The following is a 25447-nucleotide window of genomic DNA, read 5'->3' on the forward strand; positions in this document are numbered from 1 at the left end:
TGAAGCATAAATGCAATCGCCAGAAACAAATTACATCACAGTCGCCACCACTAAGCTAAGGGCGATATTATGTGTGATGACATTTAGTGGTTCAATTAGTTAAATGATATCAACCACGTTTTTTGAAGACACATAGAAGCTTCGGACATTCACAATGGGGTAATTACTGACATATTTGATGTTGTACAACACAACGTGAACCTCTCTTTAGCTTGTGTTAACCACACACTTTATTTTAGGCTTCTAACCACAAACACGTTCCAAAAAACGCTGACATCGAGACGAGGGAACCGGAAGTTGTAAAATGCAAAATTGTTCCCGTGTTTTTGGCTGTACTGAATAATGAATATGTTAATTATGGCAATTTCACCCAAATCTTAATAGGATGAAATAAGGACATTTTGGACTGACAAGAAACTACAACTTTACTGGAACAAAGGGAGTTCATTTTCTTTTCAGTGCAGAACCTAGTCTAAACATCTTATGACACCAATCCACATCTATATTTGTTTTTCTTCTGATCAGTAAAATCCAGATTTGGATGAACAACACTGGGGGCATGAACTCAGTGACCTCAATAGAACCAGCAGGCCTGTATAGGCTCACCTACAGTATACAGCCTATACCCCCAGGGTATAAAATGTTGTACTTGTGTACTCAGACAAGCAGTTTCATGTCGACAGACTTTAGATTGATACATGTCAGACCTGTTTTAAGGGCTTTGTTGTTTATCTGTGGATTTTGTTATCAGAACAACATATAACAGGTCCCTTAGATCAGATTTCAGAAGAAATAAGCTGCCATGCAAACAAGCAGCCATTTTTCTGAGGCCCATTCATTACAACACTAACAAGCCATTTAAGAAAACTGTAGGGAATTAGCAGAAACATCCCCCCTGATGCGGGTAAGTGCTTTTTGCAACAAAACAAGCAGTTTACATGTCGTTTAAACAAAGTTAAACACAGGGGGTGGGTGTGAGGGTGGGGGGGGGGGTTCTGTGATCCAGACCCATCAGTCACTGTGTGTTTCTGCAGTCTGGAGCACATTCCATGAATCCTGCTGGGTTTTGTTCCCCTTCACCTACAACAACGACACAGTTTGAGTCATGCAGAGCTGAGTGAGGCAGCCTCGTTCAAACACAACTGAAAAACATGATGACAATAACAATTATTATTTTAATATTTTGCTCTTGTGAATTGGGTTTGCGTTTTTGTAGGGTTCATGTCAAATATTTGGTTTTAAGTCTGAAGAGTTGAAAGGTCTATTATTAAATGTCATCCGCGTCCATATTTTTGTTCACACATAAATGAGGTCACATTACTTTTTAGAAAACTCTTTTATTTGATGGTTGGACAGTGGCCGACAGGGGCCAATGTTTGCACAGGTCAGCCACCGTAGATTTGGGCAATTTATCCTGTGTCTTTAGTCAACTTTAGGAAAAAGGAAAATGATGTAATTATTCAAACTATAAGTCAAGACATGTCTGGGTTTGATTATGGGAAAGTTTGTCCTGAAATACAATCATTTTTGTACCCTTTGTACAACTATTTAGATTATTTCACCAGCTAATCCAAAGGGGGGGGATTCATAATAATAGTCATTTAAATATTGAAAATAAGCTATATTTACCTGGTACTTTTCAAACAAAGTTATAAATTCATTTCCATAGTTGAGTAGTAAAAAAATCAAAAGAAGTATAAATAAATAATAATAATAATAAAAGTAGAACAAAATGGAAATCAATCTATTAAAATTGAAGTATGTTGAATTAGTAGGCCTACTTTAATAGTAAATGTACATATTACCTTTCCACTAATTAATTAATCTATTATCATGGACATCTTTGGTACTGCAATTTTTTCAGAAAAATATCAATATCAGCTAAAATCCCCACAGGATTATGAAATAAAGAACTCCACTGAATCTGATGATTTAATTTCAACAAAAGAAATGGACAGCGTCCCAACAGGTTGTTCTGAGTGGCAGAGGAAAGGAAATGCCAGCAGTGGTGTAGCACTGCAGATGAGGTACAGAGGAGGCGCTCCTCTGTAATTTGCGCCAGTGGAAATGAGCAGAGCCATTTCCTCTGGATTGGGGGAGTGGTGGGGGGTGTAATTGATAGTAATCTCTTAAACCGGGGAATACGATTTTGAGTGTGTTCCTCCAGAGTCCAAAATGAAGCTGATTCGCCTTCACTTCCTCGTATACTTTCTTTTTCTCCCTTTTTTTTTTATTTACATCATAACGATTTCTCTTTGTAATTTCCCCCTCATCTTTTTTCTTCTTCTACTTAAACCTTTTATCTTTAACATTTTTAACATTTAAATACCGTGACATTTGTAAGGTTAATTCAATGCATTTCAAGTTTAACCGTGGTGCATTTTGATGGAAGTAATAGTCCAAAATTGAGAAGGCTAGTTGCTGCTTGTGACACCTGTAACTGAAGCTCCTGTCTCAGAATATAAACTGATTCATGTGGAAACCGACAGTCATGAGGCTCATTGGTACCTCTTTTGATAAAAGTGAGCTGCGTTGACCATAAGCAGCCAAGTTTTGTTTGTTGCTTTTTTGTCCCCTTTTCTGTTGTGTATTGAGCTTCTTGCAGAGTTTTTTTTATTTGCACCTTTTTGTTTATGCAGTGTTTTTTGTAAAATATGCATGTTTTGTGAAGTTGGTGAAGAAGTTTCTTAATTTGTATGTGTTTTGGCAAAATTATGTTTATTTATTTGCATCGTTTGGAAAGTGCAACGAATTTCTCGTAGTTGAAATGTTCTGGGTCGTTGTAGCGCATTTTTTTCGACCACCGTACAGGAATACCGCACTGTAAGAGCCAGTCAGGCGTATTGATATTTATGGTAAATATTTATGTTTGGTGAGGTTAAATGAATTGGATAATCATAGAGTTATAAACAAACCGTTTTGTTTGTTCATGGACAGCTCAAGGTTTATGTTTGTTATTGTTTACGGAAAAGCAGACTCTAGTGCGCAAGTCTATGAGTATAAAATGACGCATTACCACTACCACTACCACAATTGGAAGTCTACCAGGTAGTTGAAAACGTTTTTGCCCGTACGTGTCCACATGCCTGATGGTATTTGTACATTGTTTATTTATTTATATGCAGTTAAAAGTGTTGTAGAGTAAGTCGGTAGTGGACCGCCAACGGATCTATGGAATAGTAAGTGAATAAAACCCTCAGGACGCATAAACTGGGACTATGGTTTCATTGAAGGTATTTGGATGTTTTAAACGCCAGTGAACACTCGAGTTCGCCTTGTAGGCTTAGTGGCCTTGGAACTTTGTATTTTGCATAATTGGCCACTACACGCACAAAAGACAAATAGATGACACACAGTGACATATTTTTCAAAGTATTTACGTGTTTAATTTATTTGTTAAAAACAACTATCTGTTGACCACCATTGTTCTTACAGTTGTCTGAAAAGTTCCCCGACCTGAAGAAGAGGGGGAAGCTTTCTCACACTCAGGACTTTGTAAAGGAGACAAGTTTGCAGACCAACACCTCTAACACATGGAACCGACCACGCTGTGGAGTACCGGACTATCCCGCCCATAAGGAGGTGCATTATCGGGGGCGACAGAGACGCTTCGTCCTGTACGGAGGACGTTTAGAGAAGACAGACCTCACCTACAGGTACATACATACCAGGCGCCGATACAGAATACCCTAATTGTAGAAAGCACAACATTTCATTGTGGGTTGGCTGTGGTGGGTCAATAGATATCATGGTGAGATGGAATGAAAACACATTCAGGAATGGTCATTGATTTTTCTTTTTTATGTTTGCAAGAGAAGAGGGACGTTTGTTGCTCTCTTTCCGTGAAACAGAGGCTTGCACTCTAAGGGAAGGACCCTAGCCATCCGATATGAATATTTTGTGTTATTATGTGCCCCAATTCTTTATGTGATTTCTTTGTAAAATAGGTAGTTTAACCAGGATTTCTAACTCTGGCGAGGCCAAATCTGATAGTTGAATAAGGTCAATAATAATGTGTATATCTGCTGTGTGTTATATCGTTTTTTTTCTCTTCCACACACTGCCTGAAACGCCTGTTTTCTTCCGTGACATAATTTACTCACTATGTAACAATTGCGCTTCTATAGGCTAGCGCTCTAACACATTGTACTTGATAGGCTAAGGGACCCGACATCTCTAAGTGGTTGACCAATAACAACAGAGCCGGCCAGCAAACCAATCAGAGCAGACTGGGCTCTGGTTTCAGACAGAGGGGGAAAAGAGGTGCTGCAGAAATAAAGAGCTTTTTGAACATTAAAGCATGGAGACACAGTAGACACTAAATGCTAATATCAACATGAAAATGTGCAGAATATGTCGTCTTAAACTACCGGGTGTGCAATTAGAAGCTTTTTTCTTGCAACTTAATCATATCTAATGTAAATTGTCAATAAGAAATTGTTACTGCTGCCCCAGTATCGCAAAAAAAAAAGAAGATATTGCTGGTTTAAAGAATCACTTCATTAGGCAAAACGATGACTCCATTTCAGGCAGTTTTCAGACCAACTTAATGATAGACTCAAGGAAAAAACATGCAACACGGGAGGGCTTATATAGTTCTATATATAGTAATATAGAAAAGGAAGTCTTAAAATTATAATTCGGACAAAGGGGTGATGCTTTGCTTTCATCTAAGGACTTGGCACCACCGCGCGTCTGGCAGTGCTCTGCTGGCGGCTGCCTCTCTGTCTGTGTCTCCTGGGGTCTCTTTCATTGTAGCCATTCTTTAACGCAACAGTATATTAACACAGAGCGAGAGAGAGGGGGGGGGAGGCAGCACCGGCCGCAAACTAATGCGATTCTGTTTTGTTTTTTGAAAGGGCCCTATTCTGCTCATTTTCAGGTTCATATTTGTATTTTGTGCCACTACTATGACATTTGTACATGCTTTAATGTTAAAAAAGCTCTTCATTTTTCTCATACTGTCTGTGCATTATGCACCCTCTGTCTGAAACCAGAGCCCTGTCTGCTCTGATTGGTTAGCTAGCCAGCTCTGTTATAATTGGTCAAACACTAATAGATGGGTGGGAAATGTCCCGCTCCACGCACTATGTGTTGGAGTGATAGCCAATAGAACGCAAGTGTTACATAGTGATGTCATTATCTAACAAGTAAGAAATACATGATCCTCAAATGTGTAGCTCCCCCACTGAAAATAGTCCCCAACTGTGCACTACTTCCTCTTCCTCTGAAGTCAGTCTGAACAAATGTAAGCACCTTTGCATGTGTCTTGCTGCACACTTTAGATTATGGTCAAACGTTTTTTCTTGTCGTGTAATTATTACTTTTAGTATCAAATTTAAATATGCTGTTTAAATGAAAAACTCTTCCTGTCGCCTTAAAGTATATGCTTTATGGATAACTGAGACAGGGAATGACATGAACAGCAGTTGTATTTTTATTGCTAGAGATTTTTCTAAATTAAGACCACATTTCCCATAAACCCTGCTGCTTCCTGTCCCTTTTGACCCTTCATGCATGATGAAAGACAAGAACTGCCTGCCAGCCAGAACAAAATCTTACAGGTAACATGTTCTGAAGTTGTGCCATAAAATGATGCAGCAAATGTTAACTTTATATTTTTACACCAAAGATCCCTGAAGGGACGAGCTAATAATGAGGTTATCTGGAAACCTTTAATCAACAAGAAACAATCATATCCAGAATGAACAGCTATAAGTTAAAGGAATAGATTGGATTGTTGGTTAATACAGCTATTTTTTGCTATTTATTTGAGTGAGAAAACTGTATTAACGCCGACATGGCTGAGTACACATCTGGAGTGGTGACACGTTAGCCTAGCCTAGCATAGTGAGTGGAAAAGGTAATCAGCTAGCCTGGCCCTTTGCAAAGCTCAACAATCTGCCTAACAACACCTCAAACTCTGTTTAATCAACATGTTCTATCTTGTTTTTTTTAATCTCTGTCTTTTTGAAGAGTCAGCTCTTCAGTTTTAGCATCATTGTGCCAAAATCTCAATGTGTGCTTGCAAGTGGCAATTTGCAACCGTGCTATAGCTGGAAGCAATAGACAGGCAGGTCCTGACAGCTCCGTACTTCACCCGTAGAGTGTTTGTCCATTCCTCACACGCATATCAGAATGTTTTACAAAGCGTGAAACTACTACAACGATTGGTCTACATCAATTATATATGATTAATACATATTTAGAGTCCTGTTTGTTAAATAAGGAGGTTTATGTTATTTTTCCTATTTATCACATGGGTGCTTTTATTTAAAAGGAAAGGGAGCCTGGGGGTGTCAGTAACAGAACACTTCCCCGCTGATGAGACAAATATCAGATTAGAGGGAGGCATGCAAGGCTGGTGGTCCCTCTCTGCTTCCCTACTGTATATCATGCATGAGTGTGTGTGTGACACCTACACTGATCTCCCGCAGGATAGTTCGGTTTCCCTGGCAGATAGGCGAGGAGAAGGTTCGACGTGTCTTTCGGGAAGCGCTGAAAATCTGGAGTGACGTCACCCCGCTCACCTTCACCGAGATCCACAGTGGGAAGGCCGACATCCGGATCGACTTCACAAGGTGGGAGACCGGGATGTGGGGGGAAAGGCATCTTTTAGAAGTAATTATAAAGGAAAAGTAACGCATGCTATATGTTTAAGTAAAACAGACAGATATGATTGCAAAATGAATTAATGTGCTTTAAAGTTTTGCAATTTAGGGTAGCCTAGCAACGGTATGACATTTTCACAATTAATCCTTTATAGTTACAGTTAACCATATGCTTTTAGGGTTTTCCCTCTCCTGTGCATGTAAACGGTCTACAAAGGCTAAAATCCCAAAGTTCCCTCACACACTCCCCACCCAGCCTCAAACACCTCCATTGGACTCCTTTATTGACTTCTGTAACATAGTGACATCACTATGTAACACTCGCACGTCTATTCGCACTCCTACACATTGTACGTGGCAATGTAAGATATTGAAATAAACCTGACATAAGGCGCTTTCAAACCGCAGTACTTTTCCCACTTTAGTTCCGATATAGTTCCGAAATGTTGCGTTCACACCAAAAAGAGCCGGAACTATAATTAGTTCATGAGAACTTTTTTACCGCCTTTTCCGTCCCTGCTAGAGAGCAGGTACTTTTGTGGGAGAAAAAGGTTCCCATTTCTGATTGGCTGGGCGGATTGCAAACCACGCCGCGTAAAACTCCAAATAAGTTTTGTGAAGCCGCCATTTTATTATCCTTGCATTAGCATCATTAGCATTAGCCCAGCGCACAAATGCAGAGAGACTAACTTATGGCAACACAAAAGAAAACATGGGAGCGGTGGAGATGAGGAGGTGTCGGCGTTCTGGCGATTTACTCAGAAGGCTTCAGTAGAAGCTGCTGGGACTCTGAAGCCAGTCCCCAACTCCTCCGACTTCGGGTGGCAGTATACGCCGTGAAGTTTTTTGCGGCCTGCCAGTAAACCCAAAGCAGAAGAAGAAGAAGTGACGTCAGCGGCTTCATTTGCCTAATCCTCCCCGAGGGACTTATTCCAGTGTGAACGCGATCTGTACTTATGCTACGTTCACACCGGACGCGATGCGAATATTCGCTTCGCTCTAAACGCTCCTATCGCATCGCTCTAGTCGCTCGAGTTTCACCGCGGCTGCCAGCTGTGTTTACTCGCATCATTCAAACAAGATGCGCTAGCTCGGGGGCTACAACTACAACAAAATGAACATATTTTACCGTGATTAAATTGTAATACACGTTTCTAAATTATGCCGACGTAACAAGATACTGATACCGGTTAGTAAAAACCATAAATTAATGCTTGACAAGTCTGCAGACAAGACGACAGGCGAAAAACCTTTTAAAATGCTTGTTTTCTGAATGGAGATTGGGTCGACCAGGCTAAGCTAACGTTGTATATGCCACACTCATAACAACGGCCTACAGACATAAATAAACCAGCGACTGTATTCACCATGACACAGACAGTCTGTGGTTTGTACTTGTTTAACTTTTGTACAGTTTCTGAACAGATATGAGGAGCTGTGATCTCTGTGCTAACTGCTAACAGCTAATGGCTGATGTTTTCTGGTTGAACGTCAGTGACGGCAGGCTGAGATCCTCACCACTGATTGGCTTCTGCGAGAACGCGTCACGTGAATTTGACGCCCGAGTTGAAAAAATTGAACTCTCACGTTTGACGCGGCCCCCTTCAATCGTGTGATTCGCGCCGCCTCCACCGCTTCATGCGCGCCGTCGGAGCGAATTCGCGTCTGATCGTGTCTCTGCATTGACTTTACATGTAATTGCGCCGCCCCCAAATGTCGCATCGTGTCCGGTGTGAACGTAGCATTAGTCGGGATGGGAACAATTAATCGAATATTCGAAATTATTCATGTATTCGAATATGAGTTATGAATATGAATTTTTTTTTTGGGAGTGATGCCTAAGTTGATTACATATTATCAAATTGAATAATTCAATGTATATATATATATATACGACAGTGCCATAGCTAAATGTGTTAGTTGACGTCTAAAGGTGTGTTTTACTCCGCTCACCGGTCCCTCAGAGCGGGCAGAGCTGCAGGTGCTGATCTCTCTCTCTCGTGTCCGGTTATACTTCACTCGCGTTTATGTCCAAATCCATCAGATCTAGCTAGTTCTAGCCAATAACATGGCTGATGCCCCTCCCTACACGCAGATCACGCAGACTCAAACCTCATCTTAGGCCCAAATGCGGCGCGAATGCGCTCCGCAGCCGTTGCGAGGTTCTGGCGCTAACAGTTCATGAGCGTGCTCCCCCGTCCCCTGTCAACACTCGCGACACATGAGTGGCCAGCCTAAACAACAATAAACGCTGCTTGGCAACCGTGTGTGGCGGCAAAGTACATAGACATTTTGACTGGAGAGATTTAGTTTTGCCGGTATTCAACATATTTTACCAGTCATAGTCCGGAAATTATTTACACTCTAAGAAGAGTCCTACACAACAGACATGGCGTCAAAAAGGAGTAATGTGTGGAAATATTTCGACCAGGTTAGTGAGTGCGGTGTAGAGTGCAAACTATGCCAAATTAAACTTATATATACATGCTGTACCTTGCTATACCCGCAACTTCCGTTCCAGCTGAGAGGGTCTTCTCTACAGCTGGATGGATTGTGAATCGCCTCCACACATGAAAGCTGTAGGCCTATAGCTGTCAAACTGTGATCACCAGTTCAATACATTTGACCAATTCGACTTGGTTTCTACACTTATTTGAACATGTATGTATTTCCAAAAATTATTGGAAAAAAATTGGGTACAAATAAATAAATGTGAACGTTTTTTTTTATAGGATATGTACATTTCGGTTAACCGGTTAACCGTTTTTTGGGGGGTCGAATATTTGAATATACATTTGCTTTCAAATTCCCATCCCTAGGTACTTAGTTCATGAGAACTAAAGACTTCTCATTAACTAAGTTCTGATTAACCTTGGTGGGAAAAGTACTGCGGTGTGAAAGCGCCTATAAGTATATTTGTATAAGTTGGAAACTCCCTCTGGAGGGAACTTCGGGATTTTAGCCATTGCAGACCATTTACATGCACTAAAACACACTATAGGAAAGGGAAACCCCCCCCCCCAAAAAAACATCAAAGGACCTCTTCAATTTATGGCAAAAATACGATAAGACTTCTTCTTTATTTCACCAAATGATTGGAAGTCAAACCATAAAGCCTTAGATTTCTTTTAACATGCCTGTTTAGTTATTTAACTATAATTTCAAATAAGGAAATGTGTTTTTCCTTTGTTATAATTAACTTAATATTAATGGGTTTTCTGACAGCAATCTCATCAACTTGTTCTTTCATCCATAAAGTTTCACTTAAAAAGTTCATCATGCTGTAAACCTTCAGAGTGGCTCTTGTGCTCATCAGAACGTTTCATGTATGGGATTGCAGGTACTGGCATGGAGACAACCTTCCCTTCGATGGCCCGGGTGGGATTCTCGCTCACGCATTTTTCCCCAAAACCCACCGACAAGGTGACATTCACTTCGACTATGACGAGTCCTGGACCCTTGGAAACCACATGGGTGAGGGTTTACCTGACAGAATTTAGAAAAAATATATTTTTGACTTTTTTTCATTGCTTCAAGTAGAATATAAATCATTAATACAATTCATGGTACTATGTGTTTACTGTGTCGACTTTTTTGGCCAATTACAGTATGTGTACCCATACAAGGAATTTGAAAGTTTAGAAAAGAGGTATCAGAAAATGAGTAAAGAAAAAAACTGGTACCTAGCAAATACCATCATGAGGGAAGAAGAGGTGCAGGGAGGCCAAGTGGAGAATGGATGACCGACATAAAGAGGTGCTGAGGGAAGTGGCGGCAAATCCAGATGTTTTGGATGTTAGGTGACATCATCAAAGTGAATTACCTGATCTGAAAAAAATAGCAGGCTGTAAATTGCCCTGGTTATGTTTCTCAACACTTTAATTCAGGTTTTTCCTTTAATATGTCAACGACACTATAAAGATGCAAATAATAACAGATAAACAATGTGATTAAATATGAACTAACCATGTATTGTAGAGAAAGTAGTAGTTGCAGAGCATGAGTTTTTAAAAGTGAATACAGAGGTTATATTACTATTTTAGAAGTATTATATAAGAATATGTATAATTAGAAACACTGAAATGCAATGATTATTATGAATCAATTCACGAAATGTAAAACGGCCAAAATATGACTTTCATGACTGCCCAAAAAATCAAAATACCATTTAAAATAGAAAACGCGCATACAATCACTTTAGACACTAGCATTTCTATCGTGCTGGTTATTATTTACTGCCAAATATCAGACTGTCGTCCTGAAGATAAGACATTGCAAGCTTCATTGCTCAGAAATGAGTATTCACCAAAGCCATGTAGTCTACTAAATGTAAAAAAGCAACAATATCTCTAAATCCAGCAATGATTTTAGTTATAACCTTTCTAGGATGGAAAGATCTTACAAGCTGAGTTCACATGGGGGCAACTATGAACAGTCAATGATATGTGACACATCTGTAACATGAGGTGTTCTCAGGTCATGGAGAGGAAGAAGGGGAAATTAGTCAACAGCGAGGGACTGTTTACTGACTCTTTGTTGGCACTGTATCATCTCAGATAGCTAAATCTGCCACCGCAAGCAGGTCAACGCAAACTATTTCCAGACGCCATTTGAGCCATCTGTGGTTTTGCATCCTCTGACCCTTCTCTCATCCCCCACCCCCCTCCCTCCTGTAGGCACAGATCTTCTCCAGGTTGCCGCCCATGAGTTCGGGCACGTCCTTGGCCTGCAGCACTCTCGCGAGCCTGGGGCCATCATGTCCGCATACTACACCTTCTCCTACCCTCTGAGGCTGAGTGAGGATGACAAGCGGGGCATCCAGTACCTGTATGGAGCTCAACCACAGGTCCTGCCCTCACCGCCACCCCCCCCTCCCCCTCCACCTCCAGCCAACCCCGAGACTAACGAGATCATCGCTAATGTGAGTGGAGCTGGCGCAACATTACAATAACCAGTTCAAAACATCTCAAAATAACTATAATAATGTTCTTATTGTCAACAAATCCTATGAAAAGACCAAAACCAACAATGTGTTCGTATGTCTTTCTGACTTCCTGTATGTGTCTCTCAGCTCCAATCCCATTGGTTCCTACCTAAAACAGCTAGAGCAAATGGAGTTTCATTTGAAATAAAGGAAAAAAAGGCTCAGTTATTTTGAACAGCTGGTCACTTTAGTTTTTATGGAAGTGAATCAGGAAGGTGTTGTGCTTTTGAAGGGGACTTTTTTCAGTGGCGGATTAAGCACCATTGGTGATAAACCCGAACAGAAGTATAAGCTTGATTGATTGTGTCTTGTAAGCTTATTTGTTTTGTTGAGCAGCTTTTAACAATGTCACGCTTGGTTGCAGAAAGTCTCTTTCTATCGAGTTGAGCTCACTTCAAGAAACTCCAAAGGACAAATTAGGTGCCATGCTCTAATGAATGTGGCATTGACTTCAAATAAAACCAACCAACGTCTAGGACCAATCACAGTAGTTCTTACTAAAGACATGAATCTTTAAAATGAATAAAAGTTACTCAAACAGGGGTAAATCGTTTTTTTGTTGGGGACTTTATCAAGCAGAGGATTAATCCCCATTTGGTGCAGTTCATGCGGCTCCCTGATGCGGTTTTTAATAGTTTCTGGAACTCAATGGAGCCCTATGACACAGAGGAAAAGGATATCCGTGGGGAATATGGTGGATCATTCGTTTTTTCAATGGTCTTTGTTGACAAGAAGAGAAATATAGAATAGACCACCAGCCTTATCCCTTTATCCCACAGGGGTCCTGTGGTCACAACACTGTTAAAAAAAAGCAAGCATCTTTGAAACTTCACCACATCATTCAGGGAGTATTTTGTAACCAAAAATGATAAATAAGGGTCAAAAGTCATTATTTAGTCATAAGCACTTGGAAACAGTTTCTTCTAAGTTGTAACCGAGAGGTCTTTTACCGGACGTTATTTTGGGATCCTTTCAGACAATAAAACGGCTCCTTAACACTCCATACTGCTGCGATAAAAAACATCTTGTAGGAAACTTTACACTTGTGTCTCATTTCCAGCCCGACGTCTGCCAGACGGACTTTGATGCCGTGTCTATGATCCGAGGGGAGCTGTTCTTCTTCAAGTCGGGCTACGTGTGGCGGATCAGGGACGGGCATCTGGAAAGCGGTTACCCAGCGCTGGCGTCCCGTCACTGGAGGGGGATTCCCAACAACATCGACGCCGCCTTTGAAGACAAGTCAGGGAATATTTGGTTCTTTCAAGGTGGGCATTGATGACTGTCTGAGCTGTGCTGTTATGCGGTTAAAGGTTTCATGTGAGTGCAGCAGTCACCAAGTATCAAGCAGGCTTGGGCAAGTTTAAACAGGTGCTAAGTGGTAATTAACACAGAGCCGTGAGGGCCATAAACATAATTTGAAGTCAGATTACTAGTGATAGGAATTAGGACCTTTTGGGATCTTTAGAGTTCATTCCCAAGAGCCCTAATTGCTCTTTTTTTTTAATATTCTTCGCCAGACCTCTAAATCGTTTCCACCGTCTTTTAACATCTTCCAGACTATAGTCTTGAGTTGTATAGACAGGGCTAAAAAGCTCTAGAAATAAATGGCATTTTTCAACATCTCTCTCTCGGGGCAGGTGAGAATTACTGGGTGTTCGATGCCGAGATGCAGATCCGAGGGCCGGAGTCCATCAGGAGTTTGGGTCTGTCGGTGTCTGGGATCCAGGCGGCGCTGCGTTGGGGCCACGATTCCAACTACAACACCTACCTCTTCAAGTCAGGTAGCTACTGGAGGTTCAGCCCCCGAGAGCAGAGGGTGGAGTCCGTCTACCCGCACAGCATGAAGGACTGGAGCGGCATCCCTGACGAGGTGGATGCCACATTCAGAGACGTCTACGGTACGGTCCAAGGCAAAACTAACCAAGTTAAAGAGTTCCTATCTGAAAATGTTCCCCGGGGATTAATAGATAATCCAGATATCTTTCTTTTTTTTGTTTTATAAACGAGTTGGTCTGTCAGTTTTGAAAATCAGAACAAATTAATTTCTCCAACCCTTAAGGGTTAGGGTTACAACACATCCATGTCTGTTTTGATTACCGAAATGACCAACTTTGAACCACAAGAATAAGTAAAAATGTACCTAACCTAAACGCAGTTTACAGCACAAATTCAACCTTTCAAAACAAAAAAATCTAATAAAAAACATATTGTCAACTCCAATGTAACTATGCTGAGTGTTGCCAGTACATATAAGATAGCCTTTACCCCAGGCATTTAACACATTGTAAATATCTTACCAAACCAACGTTGAAAGATTCTTGAGACTGATTTATTTACACAGAATGTTTTATTTTATCTTTCAGGCTACGCTCACTTTGTCCGAGGTCGACAGTACTGGAAGTTCGATCCCGTTGGCATGAACTCTTTGGAGGGCTATCCCCGCTACATCGGCATGGACTTCTTCGGATGTAGAAACATTTGAGCTAGAACAAGAGCCAGATTTATGACTATGAAGAGGAGTTCTTGAAGCAATGACGTTTGTGTGCTCATCCTGCGGTTTCCAGAAGGATGGCAATATATATATCCGTTTACGCTTTCCTCCATTTATTACACCTTCTTCTCAGGAAAACCAAGTAATGTTTCCTCAGACTTAGCACCTCCTGTGCAGCTATACTCGTATTTATTTTTGCACATTTTTGTCACCATACAGCTGAGGTCTGGGCCCTGTATTAACAATGTGATGCTGCATCGCTCTCACTTCCTGTCTTTGAGCCTGGGATGTTCGACTGATTGTAGTTTTCAGAAACTGTAAAGGATATTTTCCATTACATCTATTCTGTAGTGTTACTTCCATTAGGAGCAAAGCACTGTAAAGAGGGGAAAAATCAAAGTGCCAAAACACATGCAAATGAAGAAACCTGTTCTTCACCAGCTTAAAGAAACATGCACTGTGTTCACACACATTTTGGATAAACTAAACGCTGCAAATAAAATAAAAGCGCAAGAAATTAGCTCAAAACACAACACAAACAGGGACACTAAAAAGTGATGCACACAGCTGTGAAGGTGACCGTGTCACCCGCGTCATTGCTGATGTGTTTCGCCAACAACAACAACCGAGTGTTTCGAGCCAGGTCCCGTTATCTCGCAGGACAGTGCACCCAGCAGGAGCCTCCAGCTAGATTTGATCGATATGGACATAAACGCGAGTGAAGTCTAATCGGACAGGAGAGAGAGATCAGCTGCTGCTGCTGACGGAGACACGCGGGAGAGGGGGAGGAAAAGAGAGGCTCCGTGTATTATTGTTATATTATTATATAGAGTCGTTATTAATTAGTTTTAAAGTGACGGCACTTTTCTAATTGTGTCCGGAAGATTTAAACTTTAACGGACATGTTGATATCGAATTCGGTTCATTTTCGTTTCCGTTCCCGTGTAAATGGGGCCTAACTCTGCCAACAGTGACAGTGGGCCAACTTCATAATCCCTGAACATCAACAAGCATTCCGGTCCCAGCAGTGTGCATCACTTTTTAATGTTTTTTCGTTTTTAGCAGTCTTTTTTTTATTTGCAGCGTTTCGTTTATGCAGAGCTTTTAATAAACTCTGAGCATGTGTTGTCAGGTTGGGCGAAGATGTTTCTTCATTTGCATGTGTTTTGGCACATTTGTGGTTCTTTTACTTGCATAGTTTCTGAAGATGCAGTGTGTTTATCCGAATGGATTGTTTTGGGCCGGTGTAGTGCGTTTGCATGGGTCGGCCGCCATATGGATGGACTGCCGATACTCAAGTGTTTGAATTGTGACATCAAACTTAAAGCTGCAGAAGGTAGATTTGTACATTTTCTCTGCAGAGAGCATGTATTAAAGCAATAGCTGCTTTCACACCAAGTACTTTGCCGTACTTAGTTCCCAGCACTTAGTTCCCAGCACTTAGTTCCCCCATTGAACTGAAGAGCAGATCACGTTCACACCGGAATAAGTCCCTGGGGGAAGATTACGCAAATGAGCCGCTGACGTCACTTCTTCTTCTTCTGCTTTGGGTTTACTGGCAGGCAACAACTTCATGGCATATACTGCCACCCGAAGTCCCGGCCGGAAGTCCCCGGAGTTGGGGACTGGCTTCAGTAGAAGATTAAATCGCCAGAACGCCGACACCTCCTCATCACTCCACCGCTCCCATGTTTTTTTTTGTGTTGTCATAAATTATTCTCTCTCCGTTGGTGCGCTGGGATAATGCTAATACTTATAATGCTAATGCCAGCAAATACAATGGCGGCTTCACAAAGCTTTTCTGAGTTTTACGGGGCGTGGTTTGAAATCCGCCCAGCCAATCAGAAATTGGAACTTTTTACTCCCCAGGAAAGTTCCTGCTCTCTAGCAGGGACTGAAAAGGGTGGGAAAGTTCTGATGAACTAAGTTCTCTTTTTGGTGTGAACGCAGAATCCCAGGAACTATCGGAACTAAAAGGGAAAAGTACTCCGTTGTGAAAGCGCCTAATGTCCCTCTACCCATTAATCATGATGTCGGTAAACAAGAGTTGAAGGATGCGTTCACATATGCAGTTGATTTCCCTGCCTTCCTGAATCATACTGGCCATGATTCAGAACATAAAAACTAAATTCACAGTACTTTGAAGTCGGTCTGTTATTATGCAGAGGTTTGGAAAAAGCTGCATCTGGATTCTTTTGTGACACAGTCATAACTTTGAGAATGATGGACTGTTTTTAATGTCCCATTGTGAATCACTCTGAGCAGCACACTCTGTTTGGGGTCAACAAAAGTCAAGTTTCCTTCCAAATGTATTGCACATTTTTACAGAATTTCCAGAAAACTTTCATAAGAAAATGCAAGCTACTGTTGTGAAAATATTAGGAGTGTTGTTGATCAAGAGAAGTAGTTGCAGCAATACTTCACAGCCATTACACCTTTGCAAAAGAAGTGTGAACACTATAATGATGTGGAAAACACAATGGAATTGATGTGTTTTTTTTTACTGCTTTTCAATGATAAGTGCCGTTTAATTCACATGCTTAATTTAAGTCATGATTCATTCCTCATAACTGTTGATTAAGGTTTACTAAAAGTAAACCAATAATAGTTTAAAGATATTTCAACTGGTGTATCCATTCGGGTTTTTTATTGCTCAGCTTGAAAATGCACATAAAAACAGGTGGATGGAAACACACTAACTTGACGCAAATGTATGCAACCGATTCTTAGCAAATCTCTGCAGTGCTGGCGTTTGATTGGAGGATGATCTGAAGAGTTCAGATATCGCATTAGAGATTCATATTGACAAAACATCACCTCTGAAAAACGATGGTGGTCACAAGGACCTTTATCTAGTTTATTCTAAACATAATGTAGAAAGTATTGTATTTATTTTTCATATTTGGCCAAATGTTCATGTTTTGAGTACGTTTTTGTGACCTAATTGTTCTTCCCTGAAACTTTTACAATATAACAACATGAAGACTTAAAGAAATGATGTATCCATATGAGGTATAAAATGTGATAACATCACTGTATGTCATGTTTTGTTGTCCCTCTTCTTGATGACTCACCAGACTGCAGGTTCTCTGTGGTAGTGAAAAAGCTCCAGTGCGCCATCTAGAGGGCAGATGTCAATTATTTCCTCCTGTTGTGTCTTTCATGTCTCATACTTCATTAATTCATCGCTTTTCTTTAACAAAACACGGTGCTCAAATCAGGTCACACAGTCAGTGTGGTGCATTCAGGGACACAAGCTGCTACGTGGATCAGCGGTTTTCACCAGGAGGCTCTTGCTATTTTTTGCTGAACCATAAGACAAATGTAGTATTAAGACACAAATGGCATTGGTGGAAAGGTACATTCACTCAAGTATAACTTTGAGGTACCTTACTAGCTTACATGTGACATGTTCTGACCTCTGAGGGTCAGGTCACCCTGGTTGAGAACCGCTGAGTCATCGTTGCAGCGCTTGAGATGTGAAGGCTTAGTTCAGACTGTGGTGCTCAGCGCAGTTTTTCAGTGCAGGACGCTGACGAGTCATTGTTCAGACTCTGTTGTTTGAATTGTTTCTGCAACTCAAGTATTAACCAGTGAAATAATATTTATACACAAACAACTTAGCATAAGTTTGTTGTACATACATGTCTTTGATTACTTTTTCTTTGTTTTACTCACATGTAGCCCATACCCAGTGCATTGAAATGTATGAACTGCATATTGTTTGCTTTCTAATAAAAACATAACCTTTTTACCAATCGATCGATTACTATGGTTCCAATACTAGACATAGTGGATAATAAATAATTATATGTAGCCTTATTATTATAATAATAATTTTATAGATATTATTTTCTTTTATTATTATTGATTTTCCTTATTGTTATGCAAGTATCGGTACTATGCAAGTATTTAAGTTTGTTTTGTTATACAAACTTAATTGATAAGCTAAATCCAACTGAGTTAAAGGACTTTTTTTAAGGGGTGCTAAGGGAGAAAGGGTATTTTTTTATTATTATTATTTTTAATTAATCCACTCAAGTATCATAACCATCATATAGGTATATATAGGTAAAACATTTAAAATCGTTTTCACTTACTTTGGAAAGTAAATTCAGCATCAATTAAATACATTTTTTAAAGAAGTTATTGTTAAATAAAAAATATGAAGGTATCATAACACTGGGGTTAAATGTAGAGATCACCAAAATAAAGTATCTTTATATTTCTGCACCTGAATTCTGATGTATTTGCTTTAAAAGCGACCATAGCATGTGAAAGAGTTGTCAGTGTGTGGGGTGGATGGTGTTAATTGAAGGGTGAATCTGATTGGCAGAAGGCAGTGGGGGGGTGGGACCTGTGTTGTTGACTCACCCAGTGAGCAGATGATGGCTGACAGAGAGCAGCAGCAGCACGATGGCTCACAGCTTCGCTCAGGAGTACTTTCAGATCCCCGTGGTGACACGAGCGTACACCACCGCCTGCATCCTCACCACCGCTGCTGTGGTAAGAAACCATGACAACAACAACAACACCAACAACAATAACAACAACTTAAACTCTGGCCACCAAACTGGGATCACAAATAAAACTGTTATTGAGATAAAGAGTTAGACATTTTCAAATGTTTCTACTCTTAAAATGTACAATCTACCTATTCGATCTATGTTAATTTCAGATTAGTTCATATGGTTTATTGTGTTTTTTCCACATTTACTAAGATAATAACTAATTGTAAAAGGCTTAAACTACCAGACATTCAAATCGTTTTGAGATCTTTGGCTTTTCAAATGTTAGAAACTCTTTGGGATGTATCAGGGTTTAACATTAAAGCACTTCACTTTGTCCATTTAAAAAGATATTAAAATCAAAGTTTAAGTTTAGGTTCCTTTTTTGAAAGACTCTGATATAGATGATCTTATTTAAATAATAATATCGATGATAACTTCACACATTTTTTGTCAACATTGTCATTATTTTAGATCAGACTGGCAATTTTTTAAAAACCTCATCTTGTGCGCTTTTCTTTTCAAGTCTTATAATGGTTTTCTGACTGGACAAATAGCACCACCTACCGTTTACATCAAGTAAACATCCTCTTATAATCGCATAATGTTAGTTGAAATAAACATGCACGCATTCAAATGAACATTTCCTGATTTTCTGAAACATTTGTTAAAATGTGGACTACATGTGGATGTAGCTCTTTAGTTTATCCATTCTGGGCTACTCCAGAAAACATGGAGGTGAAACATGGCACACTTCTTATGTAGATATGAAGGGCTCATGCTAAGCTAACAAAAACACAACAATTCTTAGTTTTAGGTGATTACATGTATACATACTTAAAAACATATGAATACTACCTATATTCCGTCTCTGCTAATACACTGAACAAAAATATAAATGCAACACTTTTGTTTTTGCTCCCATTTTTCATGAGATGAACTCAAAGATCTAAAACATTTTCTATTTACACAAAATAACCATTTCTCTCAAATATTGTTCACAAATCTGAAAAAATCTGTGATAGTGAGCACTTCTCCTTTGCCGAGATAATCCATCCCACCTCACAGGTGTGGCATATCAAGATGCTGATTAGACAGCATGATTATTGCACAGGTGTGCCTTAGGCTGGCCACAATAAAAGGCCACTCTGAAATGTTCAGTTTTATCACACAGCACAATGCCACAGATGTCGCAAGTTTTGAGGGAGCGTGCAATTGGCATGCTGACAGCAGGAATGTCCACCAGAGCTGTTGCCCGTGAATTCAATGTTCATTTCTCTACCATAAGCCGTCTCCAAAGGCGTTTCAGAGAATTTGGCAGTACATCCAACCGGCCTCACAACCGCAGACCACGTGTAACCACACCAGCCCAGGACCTCCACATCCAGCATGTTCACCTCCAATATCGTCTGAGACCAGCCACTCGGACAGCTGCTGCAACAATCGGTTTGCTTTACCAAAGAATTTCTGCACAAACTGTCAGAAACCGTCTCAGGGAAGCTCATCTGCATGCTCGTCGTCCTCTTCGGGGTCTCGACCTGACTCCGGTTCGTCGCAAATGCTCACATTCGATGGCGTCTGGCATGTTGGAGAGGTGTTCTCTTCACGGATGAATCCCGGTTTTCACTGTTCAGGGCAGATGTCAGACAGCGTGTGTGGTGTTGTGTGGGTGAGCGGTTTTCTGATGTCAATGTTGTGAATCGAGTGGCCCATGGTGGTGGTGGGGTTATGGTATGGGCAGGCGTATGGGCAGGCGTATGTTATCGACGACGAACACAGGTGCATTTTATTGATGGCATTGTGAATGCACAGAGATACCGTGACGAGATCCTGAGGCCCATTGTTGTGCCATTCATCCACGACCATCACCTCGTGTTGCAGCATGATAATAAACGGCCCCATGTTGCAAGGATCTGTACACAATTCCTGGAGGCTGAAAACATCCCAGTTCTTGCATGGCCAGCATACTCACCGGACATGTCACCCATTGAGCATGTTTGGGATGCTCTGGATCGGCGTATACGACAGCGTGTTCCAGTTCCTGCCAATATCCAGCAACTTGGCACAGCCATTGAAGAGGAATGGACCAACATTCCACAGGCCACAATCAACAACCTGATCAACTCTATGCGAAGGAGATGTGTTGCACTGCGTGAGGCAAATGGTGGTCACACCAGATACTGACTGGTTTTCGAACCCCCCCAATAAAGCAAAACTGCACGTTTCAGAGTGGCCTTTTATTGTGGCCAGCCTAAGGCACACCTGTGCAATAATCATGCTGGCTAATCAGCATCTTGATATGCCACACCTGTGAGGTGGGATGGATTATCTCGGCAAAGGAGAAGTGCTCACTATCACAGATTTTTTCAGATTTGTGAACAATATTTGAGAGAAATGGTTATTTTGTGTATATAGAAAATATTTTAGATCTTTGAGTTCATCTCATGAAAAATGGGAGCAAAAACAAAAGTGTTGCATTTATATTTTTGTTCAGTGTAGATCCCCTCGATCTAACACAAGGATGTTTTCAAGTGTTCATCTAAAAACTAGTAACTATCAATGAATGTCTTAATACCATCTTGAAAAGTAATTTCAAGGTGTTTCATTTTTTTTTTAGCAACTTGAGGTCATTACTCCCTTTCAGCTGTATTTTAATCCAGACCTCATCATCAGACAATACCAGGTAACATTCATTAATTAATTCAAAATGCATTCATTGTTTGTGTTTTATAATGACATGTTTTTTTCTGCCTCAGATATGGCGTCTGATAACCAGCTTCCTCTTCTTTGGTTCTGTTGGATTCAGCTTCGTGTTCAACATCATCTTTCTGTATCTTTTATCACAGAATTGCTTTTCCAGTACCATAAAGTCTAACATCATATTTGTGCAGCGGTGTCCTTAACAAAAGTAAGTTATCGATATTGTCGGATGCTGGAGGAAGGCTGTTTCCGGGGGAGGACGGCAGATTTTGTTTTCATGTTCCTGTTTGGAGGAATCGTGATGACTGTATCCTTCAGATGTTAAGCAAAAGAAATACACATTTTTAATTGTACTGCAATAGTGCTCAAACTCCCGCTGTCAAGACATTCTTAAATGGGAGGTATCAAGAAAACCCACTTTTGCAGTGCTTGTACACGTACATTTTGGATTATGGAGTACTACCAACAAAATAACTGTAAAATAATATTAAAATGTTTTGGTGGCTGCCTCAGTCAGAAAACAATAGGATTCACCGAGGTCTAGAGAACTACCTTTGAAAAGTTACGCCATAACTTTCTTTCAAGCCAATCAGAACAGATTTGGCTTTCTCAGGTTTTCTTAAAAGATATAGGCGCTAAAACGAAGCGTTTCAGACAGAGGTTGAAACCAGGAATATTTCGATGGACTGTAGAAGAAAATAATTTGTTTTTGTGACATTAAAGCAGGTCAACGTGTCCTAGTAGAAACCCAAATTATGAATATGAACCTAAAATTAAGCAACATATGTCCCCTTTAAATAATTCCTTAAAGGGTCCTCTCATAATGCTGCGTTCACACCGGACGCGATGCGAATATTCGCTTCGCTCTAATCGCTCCTGTCGCATCGCTGGGGCGTTCACACCGGACGCAATGCGAATATTCGCTTCGCTCTAATCGCTCGAGTTTCACCGCGGCTGCCAGCTGTGTTTACTCGCATCATTCAAACAAGACACGCTGACTCGGGAGCTACAACTACAACAAAATGAACATATTTTACCGTGATAAAATTGTAATGCACGTCTCTAAATGATGCTGAAGTAACAACATACTGGTACCGGTTAGTAAAAACCATGAATTAATGCTTTGACAAGTCTGCAGACAAGACGGCAGGCGAAAAACCTTTTAAAATGCTTGTTTTCTGAATGAAGGTCGGGTCGACCAGGCTAAGCTAACGTTGTATATGCTCATTCCACACTCATAAGAACGGCCTACAGACATAAATAAACCAGCGACTGTATTCGCAGACATGACACAGACAGTCTGTGGTTTGTACTTGTTTAACTTGTGTCCAGTTTATGAACAGATATGAGTTGTGATCTCTGTATGCTAACTGCTAACGGGTGATGTTTTCTGGTTGAACGTCAGTGACAGCAGGCTGAGATCCTCACCGCTGATTGGCTTCTGCGAGAACGCGCCACGTGAATTTGACGCTCGAGTTGGAAAAAATTGAACACTCGCGTTTGGCGCGGCACCGTTCAATCGCCTCAACCGCGTGATTCGCGCCGCCAACAGGCAGGAACAGGGAGACAAAACACTGAGAGCACAGCAGCCAAGGTTACAGGTGCGTGTGCTCAGTCAGGACAGTATGAACTGATAAACTGGGTCAAAGTTAAAATATTAAAATATTTCCCGAACAGGATCCTTTAAGGTTTAACATGCTTATGTGTAGGTCCCTTCTGGCTATAAGCATGTAAAACCAGCTACTGTACACGCTGTCTATTTTTGCCGATGCTCAGCAGATCGTAACCAGAAAGCTTTGTTCACATTCCAGGTTAATGATACCGTCCTGGGTCTGCTCACAGCAGACGTCCCCCTGGGCCGCTTTGAATGTGCGGCTTCATGGTTTTTCTGGAGCCTGGTGATGTTTAATGGACAGTTTTATAAGCAAGTTTAATCCTGAGGTAATATCAGTGTGGAGCGTGTTATCAGGACAGTAACATGCTTAGGCAGACTTTTATGGTGAAGGGTTTAGCATCGGAGCAACAAAACGCTCTGACAAAAATGCCTCCTGGTATCAAAAAGTAGTAAATGTTTCTAGTTTAGAAGATTAGTCTTACAAATACTTCAATATTTTGGTAATGTTTTGTAACATTAACTGAGGCCGAAATTGCCAGTTTACAGAATATTTATGGACTAAACATTTATGAACAATGAGGAAAACATTGGCCTGTCAAAATCATGAATTCTTTAGTCAAACGTAAATCCAAATTAGGGAAAATAGTAATATTCAAGTTAGGTCGAACTTGATTCATTCTGAAAGATAGCAAATAAATAAACAATAAAGATTATCAAAATATTGAAAATTACAAAAACCATACACATACCAAAAGTTAACCTTAACATTTTTAATCAGACTAATTTTAATAAATCAATAAATGTATCATAAGTTTGGGCTATATTCACAATTTTTGTTGTTGTCAACCTTTAATTAGTTTTTCCCTTTTTGTGGCAGAAATGGGCAGACCCTCCAGAAAAACGCAGGCTAAAATCCTTGATTATGCGATTAAACATGCAGAGTTTTTATGTGATTTTATGCGGTGAAATTGCGGGAAGTTGGGAAATATGCTAAAAAAAATAATTTAAATATTGGGCTGTCTTATTTATTCTCTCTCACACACGACCTGCCACTAACGTTAAACCCCTTTACTATTCAATTAAACACATTCAATGTTTATTTATTGTAAAAGCAATTGGGCTATTTTAATCACACACACACACACACACACACACACACACACACACACACACACACACACACACACACACACACACACACACACACACACACACACACACACACTTCTCCGCCTCATTCTGTTTTCATTTACTCGTTCATTATCTGACCAGCATCAATCTTGTAGGCTTCTCACCTCGTTTCTTGTAGCCCTCGAAAGGGTTTTGGAGGTTGATGTCTCGGTGAACGTGAGTTGTTTGGTTTTCTTGTCCGCAGCAGCAGAAAGCATTTTCGAATGTTTGAATGAATCAAAGTGGGTCCTCACCGTGGATTTTCTCTTATGCTCCAACACACAGTTGCACGGTGTTGGAGCAAACACAGTAGTACTCTGGACTCCCAGTTCTACTGCTGTGCGATACAGGTATCGGGACCAGCCAGTCAGAAACAGGGGGCATTTGGCATGAATAAACAACAGTATATATGGACATTTTTGGGGCAGAGAGTCACTTCTTATCTTCCACCGGACTCCACTCCTTTAATTTCCCAAGGAAGCTTTCACACAAACTATTCCTTCCCAAACAATCAAACATTGTACACAGATATATTGGTGCTTGAGATTATATTGGACCCCGAAAAGGACCTTGAAAAGAACGTGTGTGTGTGTGTGTGTGTGTGTGTGTGTGTGTGTGTGTGTGTGTGTGTGTGTGTGTGTGTGTGTGTGTGTGTGTGTGTGTGTGTGTGTGTGTGTGTGTGTGTGTGTGTGTGGATATTCTGGGTCAGGGAGTGTATGTGTGTGGCAGGGTGTCTGGGTCATGGAGTGTAAGTAAGAAGGTTTATATAGGATTACTTTAAAACAGTCCCAAATAATACATGTTTACTTCAATACAGTTCAAGATAATACCTGTTTACTTTAATATAGTTTAGAACAATATCTGTTTGCTTTAACGGGGAGCAGAATAGTTCCCCCCCCCACTTTCGTGCAAGACATCGGGGTACTGCTTTGCCCGGTCTTTAGCAGACATGTTCGTCGGTAAATGAGATGGATTCGATTTTTTAATCTTGGTGTTTTCTCTCTCGTGTGAGCTCCACACGTTCACGGTGTTGTTTACCTTCTGTGATGCGCGAGCTGATGACGTCGCGTCGTCATCATCATCATCACTACTTCAGTTCACGTCAAGACGAGTTCACTTTTTTTCCCTCAACTTTGTGTGGAAAAATGCGCTGATTACGTGCCCTTTTAATAAATATGCGCCATTTTAAAAATCTGCGCCATTTTGCTCATTATGCGGTATATTATGCGATCGCATAATCGCGTTTTTCTGGAGGGTCCAAATGGACTTCCATATGCATGAGATACAGAGGGCAGAAATCTTCTATAAAGTAGCTTTCTTTCCAGCTGCCTAGTTCTGGTTTGACTAAAGGCATTTCTTTCTGAAGGT

At 40.6% G+C, this 25447-nt stretch overlaps 1 protein-coding gene across 1 annotated transcript in view; it reads left to right on the forward strand.

Moving 5' to 3' along the window:
- The window catches only part of LOC117452924 (stromelysin-3-like), a 61302-nt gene that overhangs the window by 32687 nt on the left and 3168 nt on the right, over positions 1–25447 (forward strand). Inside the window, 11 exon segments of the mRNA XM_034091741.2 lie at positions 3436–3656; positions 6438–6581; positions 9952–10085; positions 11288–11532; positions 12656–12860; positions 13233–13493; positions 13959–14233; positions 18488–18592; positions 21212–21277; positions 21351–21424; positions 21508–21601. Coding sequence (XP_033947632.2) covers positions 3436–3656; positions 6438–6581; positions 9952–10085; positions 11288–11532; positions 12656–12860; positions 13233–13493; positions 13959–14233; positions 18488–18592; positions 21212–21277; positions 21351–21424; positions 21508–21601 — 1824 coding nt within the window.

This window comes from Pseudochaenichthys georgianus, chromosome 9, assembly GCF_902827115.2.
Source record: "Pseudochaenichthys georgianus chromosome 9, fPseGeo1.2, whole genome shotgun sequence".
Classification (NCBI taxonomy): Eukaryota; Metazoa; Chordata; class Actinopteri; order Perciformes; family Channichthyidae; genus Pseudochaenichthys; species Pseudochaenichthys georgianus.